Source organism: Typopeltis vanoorti, chromosome 9 (genome assembly GCF_054136105.1).
Source record: "Typopeltis vanoorti isolate ZY-2024b chromosome 9, IOZ_Tvanoo_1.0, whole genome shotgun sequence".
Taxonomy (NCBI): domain Eukaryota; kingdom Metazoa; phylum Arthropoda; class Arachnida; order Uropygi; family Thelyphonidae; genus Typopeltis; species Typopeltis vanoorti.
The window spans coordinates 40,421,153-40,440,955 of NC_143557.1; the positions used below are offsets into that span (position 1 = coordinate 40,421,153).

General features: G+C 33.9%; 1 protein-coding gene across 1 annotated transcript in view; it reads left to right on the forward strand.

Annotated features, from left to right (window-relative positions):
* LOC150102997 (leucine-rich repeat-containing protein 45-like) overlaps positions 1–19,803 on the forward strand; it is a 358,127-nt gene that overhangs the window by 121,388 nt on the left and 216,936 nt on the right. The window contains exon 8 of the mRNA XM_090398041.1: positions 18,003–18,131. Within this exon, the coding sequence (XP_090254167.1) occupies positions 18,003–18,131 (129 nt within the window). The remainder of the gene's footprint in view (positions 1–18,002; positions 18,132–19,803) is intronic.

The following is a 19,803-nucleotide window of genomic DNA, read 5'->3' on the forward strand; positions in this document are numbered from 1 at the left end:
TTCATAGACAATCAAGAAAACAGACACACAAACAGAGGTGAGACAGAAAAAATAATAAAATCGTTTTATGAGAACCTTTACCTATCTAAACAGGTAGTCACAGTGCCAGTACCAGGTGAAAATTTGAAATTCCAACTATCCTACCTGAAGAAGTAAAAATGGCTATCCACCATATGAAAAATGACCAATCACCAGGAATTGACTGTATAAAATCCATCAATTCCTGGTGAACGGGCATGGGAAAACTACTCTTTAAAGCTATAGCAGAAAGACTTACTCAATATATACAATTAAGGAAAGCACCTACTGAATGGAAAACATCATATACCATAATTCTGCATAAAAAAGGTAATAAGGAAGACATAAGTAATTACAGACCCATCTGTCTGTCATCACACACACACACACATAAAATATTCACCAGAGTCATCCTAAAACAGAATACAAACCTCCATCAACGAAAATAGCTGCAAAGAACAGACCGGTTTCAAAAAAGGCTTTTCGACAATAGACCACATTCAAACTATTACCCAACTAACAGAAAGATGCAGAGAATACCAGATTCCACTTTGACTTCTTTTTATAGATTTTAAAAAGGCATTTGACACTGTTGAACATAATGCAATATTCCAAGCTTTAATAGAACAAGGAGTAGAAATAGCATATATCCAATTCATAAAAATTAATATCTATAAAGAAGGCACAACAAATATCACTCTTTTCAACCAATTAAAATTAACTTAAGTAGAGGAGTACATCAGGGCGATGTCTTATCACCTAATCTCTTCACACCTACTCTGGATAGTATCATTTGAAAAACTGACATGAAATGTGGAATAAACATTGATTGTGAAATGTTAAATATCCTATTATTCACCGATGATGTGGTATTAATATCTCACTCCTCCGAACTATTAGAATCAATGCTGAATGACAAGCTGAAACTGCCAAAAAATTGGATTGGAAATATATCCAGATAAAACAAGACTCGGACAGTCCATAAAAATGAATAACGGCATATCAAATGAAATAGCAAGGAGAAAAGGAGCTGCTTGGATAGCCTTCAACAAAATAAAATCAACAATTACCAACCAAAACATAGATATAGAAATAAGAGCCCACCTTCTCAATAGTCACATCCTACCAGCATTAACTTATGGCAGTGAAACATGGAACACAACTTTGAAAGAAGAACAAAGCTTAATAACAACTCAATGTGCAATAGAAAGAAGAATGTGCAATATAAATAAAATAAGTCATGTAGGATACACAGAAATCAGGAAGAAGTCTGGACTCAAAGATGTAATAAAAGCAATCTACAATAGCAAAAGTAGATGGGCAGGACATCTCGCCAGAATGAGAGACAACAGATGGACAGTCAGAGTAGCAAATTGGTATCCGAGAGATACCAAAAGGAAACCTGGAAGACCTGCCCTAAGGTGGGAAGACCCAATGATTAAGAAAGTTGGAAGAAAATGGAGAAGAAATGCCCAAGACAGGAATAGCTGGACTCTTTATGACCTTTAGTCATGGAGAAATCCTGACTTAAATCACAGGTCTATCAAGGTAAATAGTGAGAACGTGTATCAGATGAAGAATTTCTTGGTTTCAAATTTTTGTCTCTAAGTGTTGCTCATGCAAAGTTAGAAAGTTATTTGGATTAGTGAAATTTACTGAAATGCTGTTACTTATAGTTATATAGGAAATTATTTATCAAAATGACTCCACACCTCACAGAATATTAGAGGTTGATTAATGAGATCTAGAAGTTAGATAAACTTATTCTTATGATTACTGCATGGAAACATGTATTGAATCAGAAACTTATCTTCGGAAACCCATGCTATCCACAGTATCTGTTGTACCTCTCCTTGAATGCACTGACTGACAGAGCATTCACAGTAGACTTTGGTATCCCATTCCATTTTCCATCTTGGGACCAAATGAAAAATCTGATCCTCACACCTTTGCTGACCACACTCTTACTCAATTTCCAAAGATGATCCCCTTGTTTTGCCCCTCTAGCCAAGAGCTGAAACATTTCCTCTGCATCAATCTTAAAATAAATTGTTTCTATCACATTTTTTCTTTTCTGCCTATCAGCCAACTTTTGCACCCTACATGCTCTCAATCTGTTATCATAGGAGTAGTCCACCGACCCACTATCTTGGTCACTCAACTGTGGATTCTGTTCACCACTTTCTCATCTCTCTGAAAACAAAGCTTGAGCACAATAATAAAATGTGACTGTATCAAGGCATTAAAAAGAGGAATGATAATTTCCTTATTATAGTGTGTTCTTCAATAACCAAGTAAACTTGAACTACCATGACCATCTTTGCAGTATGCTTTCTGAACTTCAACTGTTGTCTACTAGCACATCTTCCTTAGCTACATCAGTTTCCTGAATACAGATCTGTCAGTGTAGTACATAGTTTGTAATCTAATCTTTTTATTTTAAAATGCATAGCTTGACCCTTTTTTTATATTAAACTGTCACCCATCACCATTAGTCTATACTATCAGCCTGTTTAAATCATCCAGATAATACAAAATTTCCTATAATAAATTTAGTTTAATCCTTTATCCAAATGTAAGCAAACAAAGTTTTTGCGCCTGAAAATATCTTTAGACTGAGGTAAGGTAGTGCAACACCAGGCAACTCCGAGCAAAGGTGGACCAAGTTCTCATTACTCCTTGTCTCAGTATCTCCCATAATGCCCAGCACATCTCCTTGCGGACATGTATACTGCTATGCATTAAGGGAAGGGCCATTATCCAGACCGGTTTCAACCTTTATTCGACCAGTCTGGGTAGTGGCCCTTCCCTTAATGCATAGCAGTATACATGTCCGCAAGGAGATGTGCTGGGCATTATGGGAGATACTGAGACAAGGAGTAATGAGAACTTGGTCCACCTTTGCTTGGAGTTGCCTGGTGTTGCACTACTTTACCCAGTCCTGAAGATATTTTCAGGCGCAAACTTTGTTTGCTTACACTTGGATAAAGGATTAAACTAAATTTATTATAGTCTAACCAAGTGAAAAATAAACTTCAAAAAAAAAAAATTTCCTAATTTTGTACAAATCATTTCAAAATTTAATTTCCTGATAATACAAAATTAAGCAGTTTACTTAATTTTGTATTATCAAGAAACAACTGAATATTTTTCATCAAATCATTTCCCGTATCATTTATATACAAATTAAACAGCAGCAATGACCTAAGCAAGAGCTTTGCATTATGCTGCTAGTCATCTGCTTTCTTGTAGATTTTAAAACTTCTTGTATGACTCGTTAGCTGAAACAGCATCACCAACTTCATATCTATCCTCATTTATTTCAATTTGGATTATAGTCTTCACTTTGATGATAGACTGTAACCCTTGCTACCATCAGCACTGGTTAAAGTAATCCTTCCATAGTTATTTGCTTTTTTTTTTTTTTGTTTGTTAAAAAACAGGTGCTGGTACTCATTCTTTGCTATAGATTTTTCATATCCTTTAAATAGAGATTTAAAGGATATGAAAAGAAAATTAAAATATTTACCTACAAGAAGGAGGGGGGTTCTGAAAGTTCTGATAAACATCTAGAACAAAAATATTAATGCAACTGATATAATCACAAGAAAGAACATATCTTAAAACACTTTAACCCTCATGTTTCATCAAATTGTAATAATTTATTCTTTTTCTTTTAGGATATGTAAGAAGACATGAATTTAATTAATTTTTGTTCTAGATGTTTATCAAAACTTGTCACCTGATTTTGCCAAAATGGGCATAATTGTTTGCTCATTTCTTAGAAATCTTCATGCCCACTTCTTTCCACTCCAAGAGTTCTTTCCGTTTATTTACATAATGCATATCCAGCCGGACCATTGTAACCTACTAATCAACCATAAACACCTTAAAAAAAAATAAAAATAGGACATGGTATATACCCTAACAATGCTCCTGCATCTAAGTCTCTTATTTTGAGAATTTATCCAGTTATACTTCACACAGAAGGTTTTTTTTTTTTTAAATATCAACAGTCCAACAACTTGGCCAGTCATTCCTTGCTGTTGGTTAATGATACCATGATGAATAAAAACAGCCTTTCACAGCCTCTGTAGTTAATTCTTCACTCATTTTCTAACTTGTTTTTAATTTCTTAATTGTGGAAGGGGAAATGAAGCTAGTAATCCTTTTTATTTCTTACTTTCCAGTTCAAGTCATTTTTTTTTTTTAAATTACTTCTTAGATGAACAAAATATCTGTAAATGTTGGATAAAACCTAGTAAAATGATTTACTTAACATATTTGCAAGGAGAAGAGACAAATAGTTTCATGTACTTGACCTTCAGGCAACACATGAGAATTTGTTGACTGCTTCCTGTTTGCATAATCCAGTTATATTGTTAGTTTAGATCAGTTTCACCCTATATGGTGAAACTGATCTCTTCTTACAAACACTACTACATAGATGCAAGCAAAACAAAATATTTATTTTAGCACTAAAAACAGCACACTGACACAGTCATGTAATGTATACTGTATTTAGTGAAAAAATAGGGTAATTAGAGTATTTAACATAATTAGAAACAACTCAAATGAACAACATCCAGCATAGTTGCAAACCAAACAATGTAAAGCTTTTATTGTAGCACTAAAATACAGTCAGTCCTGCTTGGGACACAACTCATGAGACACACAGCCTGATGAGATCGCATTAATATATAAACATGAAAATAGTTTAAAATTCTAAAAATAGTTATAGCAAATATCTTAACAATAGACATAGTAAAAATGAAAATTTCATTAAATAACTAAATTGAATTATTTAGTTATTTAATGTTGGGCCCATATAAGAGAGGTTGGCTGTCAACCTATAGTACTTTAGTACTGGGCACCTCTATGTAGTCCTGAGACTCATCATGGGAGACCCAAATCAAGCATCATACACACAAATCTTATCATATCTCTCCTTGAATCCATTCACCATCAGAAAACTCACAACCAATTCTGGCAATTCATTTCACTCATTCACCACTCTCCAGGCAAAAAATCTGGTCTGCACATCCCTACCAACCACACTCTTACACAACTTGCACAAGTAGCCCCTGGTTGTCTGTGTGTCATATAATGAAAAATTTCACTTCCATAAATTTTATAAAACCCCTTTAATATCTTAAAAGTTTCTATTATGTCCATTCTTTTCCACCTATCAACTAAACTTTATAATCCACAAACTTTCAACCTACCCTCGTATGGAGTATTCCACAGACCTGTGACCATCTTGGTCACTTGTCTCTGAATCCTCTCAGGTTTCTTAGGGACCAGGAGATAATTGAGAGGATTCAGAGACCAAATCTGTGCACAGTAGTCAAGATTTGGCCAAATCATAGCCTTATAAAGAGGATTAATAACTTCCTTATCTTTACTTGTTTGCGTGTTTTTCAACATTCAAGTAATTCTTTGAACTGTTTTACCAACTTTTGCAGTATGTCCTCTAAACTTCAACTCTTTGTTCACTATTATCCCCAAGTCCTTAGCCTTATTAATTTGCTGCAATCCAATACCATCAATATGACACACCATATGCAACCTTTTCAACCCAAAGTGCATAACCTTACATTTTGCAACATTAAATCGACAATCATTATCCTTTGCCCACGATGCCAATTTATTTAAATCATCCTGCAGCATATCTATATCGTCTTTATCAACTATTGCTCTCTTCAGTTTTGCATCATCACAAACTGAATATAAATAAATAAATAAATTAATTAATATACTTGGGCAGCAAGAGGATGGAAATCAATATTAGATTACTTCATATTAAATGAAAAGACATTGAAATTTTCACTAGATGTTAGAGTTCACAGAGGATATGAAATAAGCAGTGACCACTTTCTTGTTAAAATAAAATTAAGATTACCACCTAAATGGCTACAAGTAACAAGAACAGAAAGAAAAATTGAAACATTTGTTTATAAAATTAGACTATTGAATGACACAAATGTACAATGGCTATATGAACAAAGAATTAACCAATATCTAGATAAAATAAAACAAAATGAAGAAATAGAAATAGAATGGCTTAATATAAAAACGATACTAAATGCAGCAGCAAATGAAAGCTTAGGAAAGACCAAAAAATTTAATAAAAGAAAAAAAACTGAAGATCTGGGATGATACAATCAAAGAAATAATCAAAAAGAAAAAAGAAGCCTATTACAAATGGTTAAGCAGTAAAAGATTAGAAGATGAAATAGAATATAAAAGAATAAGAGCCATAGCTAAAAGAGAAGTCAGAAAAAGACATAGAGAATCATGGAATAAATTTGTTTCTAATTTAGAACATGATTTATATAAAATAAGACCCAATGTATATAAGATTTTGAAACACCTAAATGCAAATACCAAAGAAAACATAAAATTAAACACTGAATTGAAATTAGAAGAATTTCTAAATTACTACACAGAACTGTGGACAGACAAATATTTTAAAAAAGACAACTGGCAAACAATTAACGAAAATGAAAAGGAAATAACTGAAGAAGAATTAGAAATCGGCCTGAAAGAAACAAGAAACGGAAAATCACCTGGAGAAGATAAGCTAGGTTCAGAACTATATAAATACGCAGGAACAAGATTCAAAGAAAGACTCTTATTATTTTTAAATAAAATTTACTCAACTGGTATCCCCCCAATAGAATGGAAAAAAGCAATTGTGATTCCTATCTTTAAGAAAGGTAATAGAGATGACCCTAAAAACTATAGCGGTATCAGTATACTAAATTCCTGTTACAAAATATATAGCAGAATCTTAAATAACAAACTAATGAAATATTCCGAAAACTTTATTCTAGAGGTACAGAATGGATTTAGAAAAGGACGATCATGTATAGACCCAGCCTTTTGCCTAAAATTAATAATAGAGAAAAGAAGAGAATATAATTTAGAAACACATATTGCATTTATTGACTTTGAAAAAGCATTTGACAAAGTTAAAAGAAACATATTATTTAACATATTAAAAGAAAGACAAATACCAAATAATATCCTAAAAGCTGTCACAAGTATATATGAAAATAATCAAATACAAATAAGATTAAATCACGAGCTATCATATACGAGAGAGATAAACCAAGGGGTCCGACAGGGATGTCCCCTCTCAGCAACTCTTTTTAATATCTACTTAAATGAAATAATAATAAAATGGAGTAAAAATTTACATCAAGGAATTAAACTTTCACCTACAGTTAACTTAAACACTCTCCTCTTTGCAGACGACCAAATAATAATTACAAATTCTGAAGATAACTTACAGAAAACTATTTTAAATCTAAATGAGATATCCAAAGATTATGGTATGATAATATCAACAGAAAAATCAAAAACTATGGCCTTTAAAGGACAAGATCCAGCAAGAACTAAAATAGTAATAGATAACAAGATCTTAGAACAGGTGAATTCATTTAACTACCTAGGATGTATGATCACATATGAAAATGAAAAAGATATAAACGTAAAAATTGCAAAATATTTAAAAATAACAGGTGTAATTAACTCTATATTTAAACCAAACCTAGTTCAAAAACAAACCAGGCTAAAAGTATACAATACATTAGCCTTACCGGTCTTAATGTATGGAAGCGAAATCTGGACAATAAAACAAAAAGACAAACCAAGATTAACAACAGCAGAAATGAAGTTTATGAGAAAAACTGCAAAGTATACCCTATTTGATCACAAAAGAAATGAAGATATTATGAAAGAATTAAACCAAGAACCAGTAATAGAAAAAATTAAAAAATATAAACATAAATGGATGGAACACGTTCAAAGAATGAAAACAGAAAGATTACCAAAACAAGCCTTAAAGTACAAGCCGTTAGGAAAAAGAAAACCAGGACGTCCTCTTAAACGATTCAACGATGACTTCTAAGGCCGGAACAAGCCATGCTAGGCCTAAATCCTTGATACGTATGATGATGATGATGATGATGACAAACTGAATATATCCCCTTCCTCTTAAATCTTTCCCTATGTCATTGATATACAAATTAAAGAGTGGTGGCCCTAGTACTGAACTCTGAGTTACTCCACTAGTTGCCATCATTCTCCTAGATTCCACACTCCACCATATACTACTCTCTGATGCCTGTCAGCCATCCCCCTCCATTTTTCTACTAGACTCATATCCATTCCCATTTGCTCCAGTTTTTGTGATAGTTTTACATGTGGGATTGTGTCAAATGCCTTAGCAAAGTTGACAGTGTCATGGTGTAGCCATTACCTTTATCCAGTTCTGCTGTTAGTTTATTATAAAATTTAATAAATTACTAAGACAGGACCTATCCTTTATAAAGCCATGCTGCCCACTAGAATATTGTATCCCTATTGTATTTTACTTTTCACCAACTTTTCCAGTACTTTAACAACCGCTCCTAATATATTAATCGGTCCATAGTTTGCTACCTCTGTTTTGGAACTGCCTTTATGCAGTGGTACTATTTTACCCTATTTCCACTCCCATGGTACACTGCCAGAGCTGAGACTTAGATTGAACAACTTCGTCAGAGGCAATGCCAGTTCTCTTGCACATTCACATAGTACACAGGCTGATATGCATACAGTCCCACAGCTGTATTCACATTCATCTTTTTCCATCTACCTTAATTTTGATATGTCTCTGTTACATCACCAATAGCAAAATCTCCACCTGGATGATAGTCCTTTGCGAAATGATCACTCAGCAACTCAACTATTTCTTTCGGTTCAGTCACCTTCCTGCCATGAGCATTTTTTAAAGTCATTCTACCATAGTCCTTTTACCTCTTACTTGCTACATAATGAAAAAAAAAACTCTTTTGAGTTTACTTTGGCCTGTTTGGCTATTTCTCTCTCATGGTCTGATTTGGCTTTCTTTACCATACTAGTGTTAAATCTTGAATGAAAGGTTTAATTTATTGTAAAAATATTTCATTCAGATTTCACAGGTAACAAAATTTCCGTAAGAATACTTGTATATAGGTATAGGTGAAATTTAATGAAAAACTGAAATAGTCCTTTAATTGTAAATTCTCTTATGTATTATATTGTTATGTGTCCTTGTAAAACCTTCAAGAGTTGAAATTTAGTGAAAATTTTGTTAGCATGAGAAAGTTAGATCAACATATACAACGAGATAATCGGTTTATAGATATGACCCGAGGCAGTCATGTACTCGAAGACTAAGTTGTGCATGGGAAGTCCTCGTGGAGAACCTAGTGAGGAGAGAATGGTACCGAGTGCAAGAGATTTAGGTGCCGGGCGTAAAAGGTGACGTAGTATTGAGAACAGCTCAGGAAGGATATATATATATATATAGCTTGGCGATGCGAACTTGAGGCTTTTTTCTTTTTTCTTCCTTGGATTCCTGTTCAAGTTGTTCATGGAGGAGGAGTATGTGAGTGCGGTCGAGAAGAATGATGTCCAGTGGCAGCTTTGCGGCCAGATAGCGATCCAGTGCAAGTAATCATCGGTACGGCGGAAAAGTCAGCGTAGACCGAAACAACATGCGGAATCACATGGACCGATCCCAGCAGAGCAGCTTCGCCCACATTGGAGAAGCTGATTCGCGATTGTATTCGCCAGTTTGTTCTGAAGACAAACCATAGGAGAAGGTAACAAGCCGTGTGAATTTAATGAAAGGTCGAGAGAGAGAGAGAGAGAGAGAGAGAGAGAGGACCAGAGAGATCTAGTTACTCGGTAAAGTAGGAACCTTTTAATTCCTTTGTATGCTAGAAAGTGTTAGAAAACAACAATGTGCAGATATGCTCAGTGATTGGACTTATATGAATTGAAACAGGACTTTAGAATCTAACCAACCTGTAAATTGTGTCGTGTCTGAGAATGAGATATTGTATAGTGTAAGGTTAATGTACTAATGTATGTCATAGCCGAGTATATCTTGAAATTAAATAAGGTAAATGCTTGTATAGGATTGTCAAATGTTGTAGGAAGGAGTCAGTATTTTATTATTATTATTATTGTTATTACGGGTATCTCCATGGAGTCAGTAGACTCATCGCGGGAGACCCAAACTAGCAAAACAATATCTGTCATATCTCTTCTTGAATTCATTTACAGACGAAGGGCTCACAACTAAGTCAGGCAATGAATTCCACTCATTCACCACCCTCCAGGCAAAAAACCTTGTTCTGACACCTTTGTTAACCACACTCTTCTTTAATTTCCAGGGATGACCTCTTGTTCTTCCATCACTTTCACACAGCTGAAACATTTCCCCTGCATCAATCCTATAAAAACCTTTCAGTAATTTAAATGTTTCTATCATATCCCCCTCTTCTTCGCCTATCAACCAATCTCTGCAATCCACAAGCTCTCAATCTAGCAATGTAGGGAGCATTTTTTACATCACTCACCAACTTGGTCACTCTTCTCTGAACCCTCTCCACAGCCTCCTCATCTCCAAGGAATCCAGGTGACCAGACAATTTAAATTAGTTGCAGATATTGTCTAATGTCGAGAAAGATTAGGAATATTAAGGTTATGTCTATTTAACCCATTTAACTTGTAGGAGAGATTTAGCTTAATTGAGTTTAATACAATATACAATTACTTTATATAATTGATATATAAAGTAATTGTATATTGTATTAGTGTGATGAATAAACCTTTTTTTTACCTAACAAAATTGCCTGATCTGAAATCGTAATGCACCACTCATTAAAATAGAACCTGAGCGAATCAATAGTCGGGGATAGTTACGACTGCAGTAAGAGAAAAATTTAGACATATTAAGTTTTGTAATTGGAAATATTAATTGCTTGATTATCGATAAGTGTGTCATTCTGAGAATTAACTCCCAAGAATTTGGATGGCGCAGCTTCAACAAATAAATTTTTCCAAATTCTGATACGGAGTTAATTCCAGAATTGTAACAAAGAATTTTGGCTCTAGCCTGAAGCAATTTCTCTGTTCACCGAGTTTTGCACACAGAAGCAATTATAGTAGTGGCCACAAAGTAGTTAGAAGTTAATTGGAATTGATAGAGATAGCAGAGGTAGAAACAATCTGGAGAAAACATATTAAGTATAATCACTTAACTAGTACGACAAGTAAGGTTTGGCTATCTAACAATTTACAATAACTACTATATATATATGTATAACGAAATAAAAATGTAACACTAGTCACTCTTCTTGCTTGCAGTTTGTATTGCTCGTGAGTATGATAATCACTTTTCTTTTTATATTTCCACCACAATGTTTTTTTGTTTTTTTTTGCAGCTTTTGCTTTATATCTCTACTCATCCACTTAATTCCAACTCGGTTGATCCTCCTGACCTTAGGTATGCAGTCTGATGTTGCTATTCTCAAGCAATCTTTGACCACTTGCCATGCACTACTGACATTCTTTCCATGTAGCTTCTCAAGCCATGACACTGTTCTGAGATGATTCCTGAGTCTCTTATAATCACCAGCCTTATAGTGTGACATAAATCCCTTCTTGACACTACATGTTTGGTAACTTCCCAGAACAAGACTGCATGGTCACTCTCCCCAGTTGGAGGTAGAGTGTCTCCATGGTTATGGGCACATCTTTTCATGCTATTATCAGATCCAACATCCTCAAATTACATGTTGTTTCAAGTAATTATCCCTTAGAAACTGTATAAATCTCACTTCCATCTTGCCATGCCCCCTTTCCTCTCTCCAGTCGATATCGCCATAATAATTGTTTGGTCTACACTTATTGTGCTAATTGGCCAATACATGGCATCTACATCTTCTTGTGGACCCCCCCCCCAAGTCTATAGCAGCACCCAACGATGTATTTTATCCTATTTGCCTCTATTTCACACTAGACAGCCTCAAATGAATCACCTCCCTCAGACTGAAAATCCTCTAGCTTCTAATTTTGTTGGTTATAATTCTGCAGCTATCATCATTAGTACCCCACCTCCTGTCTTGTTCCTTCTATTCTCCCTGAAAATACAATACCCTTTACATTCTACCCCTGTAACTATATCATTTTCAATCATCCAGGTCTCACCGATGCCTATAATTTATGGCCTAGTCGAGCTTACCAATGCCCAAAACTTCCCATCCTTATTCCTGATACTTCTCTCATTCGTATACATGCATTTCAACATCCCTTTGTACCCATAGTTACTTTTGTGTAATGTCATTTTCAACTCATTCAAATCGGAGACCTGTGAAATCCCATTCAGCATTGCTTAATCATTACTGTAGACTGCTCATTTATTACATGGGTGGCCAGACACATACTTGATTCACCCCCCCCCCCCCATATCTCTAATTTCCCTGGTTTTGCGCTACTATGCTGTCACTAAACAACACTTTCTCCAAACATCAACCTCCAAAACCACTTAAATGTAGTCCGTCAAGCATACATAAGTCCTTTCATCCATCAAATTCACTCCATACATCCATAAACTGCACAATCTTCTCATTGACAATCACGTCCCTTCTCAGTTCTGTCCTATCATACTATAGGCACAGACTCACAATCTTTACTTTCTTACTCTTCATTTTTGCTTCCACTAACAACTCTTTCATATCTTCTCTCATTGCGCATTTCTCACCTTTCAAATCATTTGTGTCTGCCAAAACAATTAACTCATTCGCTTCTTCCTTCTGCGTACTTACAGCTTCACTTACGACCTTTATCTTCACGCCTGAAAAACATGTTTTTGTCACTTTCTCATTAAGTATACCTCTTATGATTGAAACTCCCCATCCAATGCTTCTCTGTTCTCCCAGTTTCTCGCATTGTTATGCTTTTCCCATTCACTCTTTCTTTTATTTTCCATCCTTCTGTACCATACACCAATTGTTTCTCCAGTCACTCAAGCTCATTTTGTCCTGTGAAGAAGTCTTTGTAAGCATGCAGTTTTTTCTGCACTGGCATCTCATCATCAACATTATTACTTTCAACCACTTCCTTCAAATTCTCATTTGTAGTTTGTGCATTATCATTCACTGCTTCTGCTACATTCTCCAAAACACTTTGACAGTTGTGCCTTTTATCCTTATTATCAGTCGCTTCATTTTTTCTCAGCTCGTATTTCTCATACTTGTTTACAAATGTTTTCTCCATTCTCACTCTCATACCAAACTTTTCCATCTTGGCAACAAATATGTTAAACACATGCTGCATTGCACGAAATCCTGCACGTTGATATCAGTCAACATCAAGGTCTTGGTCACCATTTTTCTTGTATGCATTGATGCCATAATGAAAACGATTCCGAAAAGTATATCATTTAATGATAGTTATTGATAATAGATGACAACATGACTTAACTACACAGTCAAAAATAAACAAAATACCACCAAATATATATAACAATATCGCTGATATCTACTAAAAAATAATCACTTAGCTGAGCAACACATGTTCAGCATCTGCTACTAAGGATGATGCAAGCTCATACCCATTTTATTTACTGAAAATTTGCATTTGTCAATCAGCCAAGACCAATCTCCATGATCAATCTCCCTAATTGGAGGCAGTGTGGCTATCTTACAACTTGTGATTCTCAGAATAGATCCAGCAAACTCTTGAGTCTTCTTCATCACTTGCTGTTTCAAAAGTTAAATGGTATTTCTTTAGGGATAAAGTATAAAGGTTTCTCATTCCAGCCTATTCAAATGGCATATATCAATAGCATCCCTGATTGTATTGCTTGGTTTTCTATCATCAGTAAACAACTGAAGATTTCCTGTCAGCCTCTTTCCAATATCATTAATGTGTAGATTAAAACAACAGTGGTCCAATGACTGGGACACACCACTGTCCATTTTTATTAATCTTTGTACTGGTTATGGGCAGTACTACCCTTACATCATGTCCAGACTTGATATATAGGCCTAAGCCTTTATAAGTGTTTTATGCTATGCTTGTTCTAGTTATCATTGTAGTCATTCACTGATTCACATCCCCCATATACCACTTTCTGATACCTGTCCACCAACCACCCACTTATCTAAGCTACTGGTTTATATTCCAATCTTCATATTCTCTAGTTTATGCAACAGTCAAATGCCTTAGCAAACTCCAATAGTCCCACATTACCAATATATATATATGTATATATATGATGGAAATTGAGTCTTTGTACTGGATATTCAGGCTTTTAATATGGCAAAGATTATCTAAAAATAATATTTTGTTGACTGTATTTCTTGAGTATCCATTAAGAACCAAAATATTGGTTTACAGTTCCTCCTTAAGTTTGTCTTCATTAGTCATGATAGTTTGCCTGGTTCTCGAGAGGGTTCTTAGATGTGATTACATCTAGCTTTGGATAATGACGATGAAGGGATGATGCTACCTTTATACTTTATCTCTAAAATGATACCATTGTCTTTCTTTATGATTAGGATATCAGAAAATACAAATATTATCTCTCTCTCTCTCTCTCTCTCTCTCTCACACTGAACACATTAAGAGAAAGGAGAAACTGCTGCAAGGTGGAAAAGTCCTGATTCCAAAGTATGAAAATATCATCCACTACCTCTGCCCATTTTGGATTATAATATAACCTTGATGTTCAGATCTTTCAAGTGATGTGTCTGTTTGGCCAAAGTAAGCCAAATTGCAGGAACATGGGACTTGATACACAAGGCAACAGTTAAGACAGATTTGTCCTTAGGAGAAGATAATAATTCATTCGTGAATTTGAATAATGCAAAAAGAATTCATAAGTTCTTTTACATAAGGACTCAGAATTCTTCACATTTGTTCTTCATTTGGAGAATGTGAAAAGAAATGGCCATTTTATTTATTTTTTAAAACTATAGTATGCAATGCTATGAGTGATTGTAAATACCTTGTTTTGTGTGTTATGTTTAGATTATACAGTTAAGAGTGGTAATTTGCTTGATAGTTTCTCTTTCTTGTGAAGAGAATTTTTTTTTCTTTTTTTCTTTTTTCATGTGAAGAGTAAATTTTGTTGGCTCTTGACATCAGAAGATTAATTATCATAGTCATATCAAATACTTAAAACATTTCTTTATAAGAGATTCATTCTCAGCTGAAGGATAGCACTCGGTACATGTTAACTTTTCAGATTTAGTTTTTATGTTAGTTTTTAACTAAGTTATTAGCAATATCTAACTTAGTTATCAGGTTTATTGAATCTTTGACTGTGATTTCTAACTCTATATTGATGCTAGTTATTATATTACATAACCTAAATAAACAAATACATTTCCATTGGTACATGCTTCTTTTATCAATGGCATACGTCTTACTTCACTAACACACAATGGTTTAATCTTATATTTTTCTCACTCTTATGTATGGAAAGGTTTAGGTGTCATTGATTATTCAACCTAAATAAACAATTACATTTCCATTGGTACATGCTTCTTTTATCAATGCCATACATCTTACTTCACTAACACACAATGGTTTAATCTTATATTTTTCTCACTCTTAAGTATGGAATAGGTGTCATTGATTATTCCTCATAGCACTCTGTGATCATTGGAAGAGCATTCATAGCTGATGCTGATTCCAAAAATTGTCTTTCAGACCTATAACAACTGAAAAATATCAGTGTAAATACAGCAGTGGAACTGGATGGAATGTCTTCTTTTGTGCTAATAATGCTGCTGTTATCACTGAACTCATCTGCCTTTGCTACATTTTTTAGCCAGTGGCTATGATCCTCGAAAAATAGAGAAAATACTAGATGACCCCATTCCCTCCCAACCCCTTAATACACCACACCACGGCAGAATTATTACTATCCTATACATTCAGGGCAAATAAATCCTGCTGGCAATCTGTATCTGTTCACCTAAGGACAAACACTCTCCATAATCACATCCAGGAGTATAAGAAGTGCCCTGTATTTGTTACCCTGTATTAGACAGAAAGATCTGCCCGAGAAAGATCTATTTCTCATGTTCACCTTGGCGAACATGAGAAATACATTTGAAACCATTGTCATGGCAAGTTGGAGATATTAGACCATGCCTTGGACCCCATCCTCCACAGGATCAGATGGAAGAAAAGCTGCACAGAAGTCATTAAGTTAAGGAAACTGTTTTTGGAATCAGCAGCAGTATTAAAGCATTCCCCAGACCAATGTTCCCTGCATTCACAAAATTTTTGCTTTCAGGAATTTTCATTTCCAGTAATTTTTGACCATACTTTAAAAAGGAATTATATAATAAATCATACTTTTCACTTATTTTATTTAGTAACTTCTCCAGAGTCTGTACTCCAGTATTACTCTAGCCCATTCCAAATTAAGACACTTGAATTATTTACTTTTAGCCTGTGCTGAGTGGGCAAACTGATGCTAGCATCGGCAAGTTGCAGAGAAATATTTGTTTTGAATGCCTACTGTCTAAACAGTACAGTCATTTTAACTCTTTCACGCAGTGATGGATTTTTCTAGCTACACAAATTTAAGCAGTTAATTAATTGCTTTAGTGATTGCAATTTTATGGGTTATAATTAAAAAAAAGCAACATTAATATGAAAAATGTTACATTATAAGTTTTAGTGCATTAAACTCTCAAAATATCACTGTAGAAAATAAAGCAGAAAAGAAACACAAATTCATTCATTTCCTGAGACCTTAACAAGTATAACTATATCAGTTTTCCAAAAATGTAGGAAACAGTCATTTTAAGATCTAATTAATGTTAACCTCTCTTTATCCAACAGTAGATGTCACAAATTAGGACTTTAGTTCTTTGTGTTGCTATTTTAAGCTGTTCCCACTATTAACGGATTGTTGCTCTGTGCATGCTTTGATAAACTCTTTGCTGATATTTTGCAGGTATAAAACCTGCAAAATATCAGCAAAGAAGTAAATAAATGTATTATTTATTATCTTATTATTGTCTTGTGTTGAAAATTAAAATCATTATATAAAATATATAACATGAACTCTAACACAAACATTTTTACCCATTTAATGAAGAGTGTGGTTTATTATTAAAAACAGCAACGAGTGTGTTTAATGAGCCATTGCAGCAATGAATTAAAACTGATGTCAGTAATTCCAAGTAATGCAAAATTGATTTCTGGCCAAGGCAAAATATGGTTAAAATTTTTTTCCAGATAAGAAAATGTCCTTTATGGATTTTGCATATTATAAAACAATAATATACTTCAAAACCATGTTCCTCAGGAAATTGAGAGGGATAACAAAATGTTCCACTAATTGTGCATTATTTTCAAATTTCATTACTCACTGAAATTATAATAGTAATCCAACAAAATATTTGGAAAAAAATTCCAAGACCATTGTGCTATTGCATCATTTCGTAATGGTGCAGTACAGGCTTACAGAGTTTACATGGTCCAAAATGGTGCACAATTACTGACACGCAGTGTATATGCAAATTACTTGGTTACATGCATCACATGTTCTAAGTAATTAAAAATGCTTGTTCAGTAATCATCAATAGTGTTGATCACAATGAAAAAAAACAAAGAATCTTTTGGAGTTGGATAAAGGGCTTATTGTAAGTGTCTGTCTAGCTGGAGCTGCAATTTTGAAAACAGCAGAGCTGACTGGTTTCTCAAAAGGTGAGATATCCTGGGTGTTTAATCAGCAGAAAAATAACCCACATTGCTTGTCTTAGAAGCATAACTGTGGTCCTATGACAGTCAGTCAGGAACAAGAGAATTTAAAGGCTATTCCCAGCCCATCACTGAACTATGCAGAGAATTGAATATGATTGGTATTGGCAGTCATTATATAGAAACCACTGATTTCTGTGAAGTAAATAAAAGTTTCTAATTCAGTGGCCAGTATGTGTATGTACATATCAATATCAACGTATTTAACTTAACATGTGAATGTTAAGTTAAATATTGTGTTAAATATTGTGGTCAAGAATCAACAATTTTGAATGTGAATGTTTATTTTATCAAACTCGTTAATATCTTACATAAAATATGAATGTTTAGGATTATAAATCGGAAATAAGTTTTAATTGTTATATTTCTAATAGATTTGCGCTGGAATAATGTCGGTCTCCTTGGAAGCAGGGCTCTTCTTGATGTAATTTTACTTAATAAAACCATTATCAAGTTGGATTTAGTAGGAAATAATATACCAGTTGAAACTGCAAAAGCAATAGGTAAAATATATTCAAAATTGCATTTGTGATGAAACTGTTTCTCAAGTATAGGTGAACTGTTTGAATTTGAAGAAATTATTCTTTTTTTTTATTATTGGTCATTATCTCTTATTTACCATTATGAAGTCCAGCTTTGGAATAATAAACTAGGGATGCTTTACTGTACAATTTTATTTTTGTTATATTCTTAAGTAGTTATATTCTTGATGGAAGTTTTTTCACTTGGCTCTGCTACAAATTATATATTTGGTTTAATCCTTTATCCAAGTGTAAGCAAACAAAGTTTGCACCTGAAGTATTTTCAGGACTGGGGCAACTCATGGCAAAAGTGGTATAAGTTCTCATCACTTGCCTTAGTGTCCCATAATACAAAAGCACATAGGACACTAAGGCAAGTGATGAGAACTTATACCACCTTTGCCACGAGTTGCCCCAGTCCTGAAAATACTTGAAACAAATACTTTGTTTGCTTACACTTGGATAAAGGATTAAACCAAATATATAATATGTAGTTATATTCTTATTAGACTGGGCATGATAAAAGAAAATGCTAGGATAATAAATTTTCTTTGATCCATTTTGATTTAATATGGATCAAAGCTAAATGTTTTGGTTGACTAGCCTGTTTAGCTGAGTGGATAGTATCTTTGCTCCAAAATCAGTTGATTTGAGAGTAAATATGCCATGGGCGTGATTTTACAGTCACTGACTAGAACTGTACTAGGCCTCTTTTTTTTTAGTTCATTTCTTGAGTTAACAAATTGCTGACACAGGCAAGCAGTATTTTTTCTGATTAAATCTAATCAGTTAAAGATCGATTAGTTTTAGATTTTTTGATTTAAATCTTTAGTGGACATGGAAAACTTATAAGCATTTATAAATTATGTTAAAATAACAGATTTTTTTTATATAGACTAGGGATGATAGGATTAGTCATTTTATGGTATATTTTAGTGTTAATGTGCTTTAATATTATTAATATGTTGATGAATAATATTAATATGATCCTGTTTTATATATATATATATATATATATTAAAAAAAAAAAAAAAAACCATCTTAACACAGTATATAAATGCTTATAAATTTTCCACATCTCAAGATTTAAATCAAGTAATCAAATGCTTAAAACTCATCTTCCTTAATGGATTATATCCACAACAACTAATTGATTATGCCACTACTTTATCAAAAACTATTATTATTATTATTAATATCAGACATCCGTAAAATCAAAAGACCCATTGTGGAGAGGTCCACACTCTCGTGACTGGATTTAAGGCATAATCATAGAATTATGCCTTAAATCCAGTCAAAGTTTCCATGCTCAGCATGCTCTCAGAAAAGGTGTTTCACTCACCAACCACATTCAAAGAATCTGCTTCTCCCTCCACTATCTCACACCTTCTTTATGTAGCTTTCAGGGATAGCTTTCTACTTTTGTCTCCCTCTACTCTTTGAAAAATCTACTCCTCATTAATCTAGCAACAACTCCCCTCTCCATTCACTAACATATGTTTCAGAGGTATCCCTCGTTTTTTCTTTTCTGCAAACTGCATTCCCTCGGTCTGTCTTCATATCTCATGCTTCAGAGATCAAACACTAACTTACTGAATCTTTTCTGGATCCTCCTTAAAATATTCTCATCCCCTTAAAAACCAGGTGATTAAAT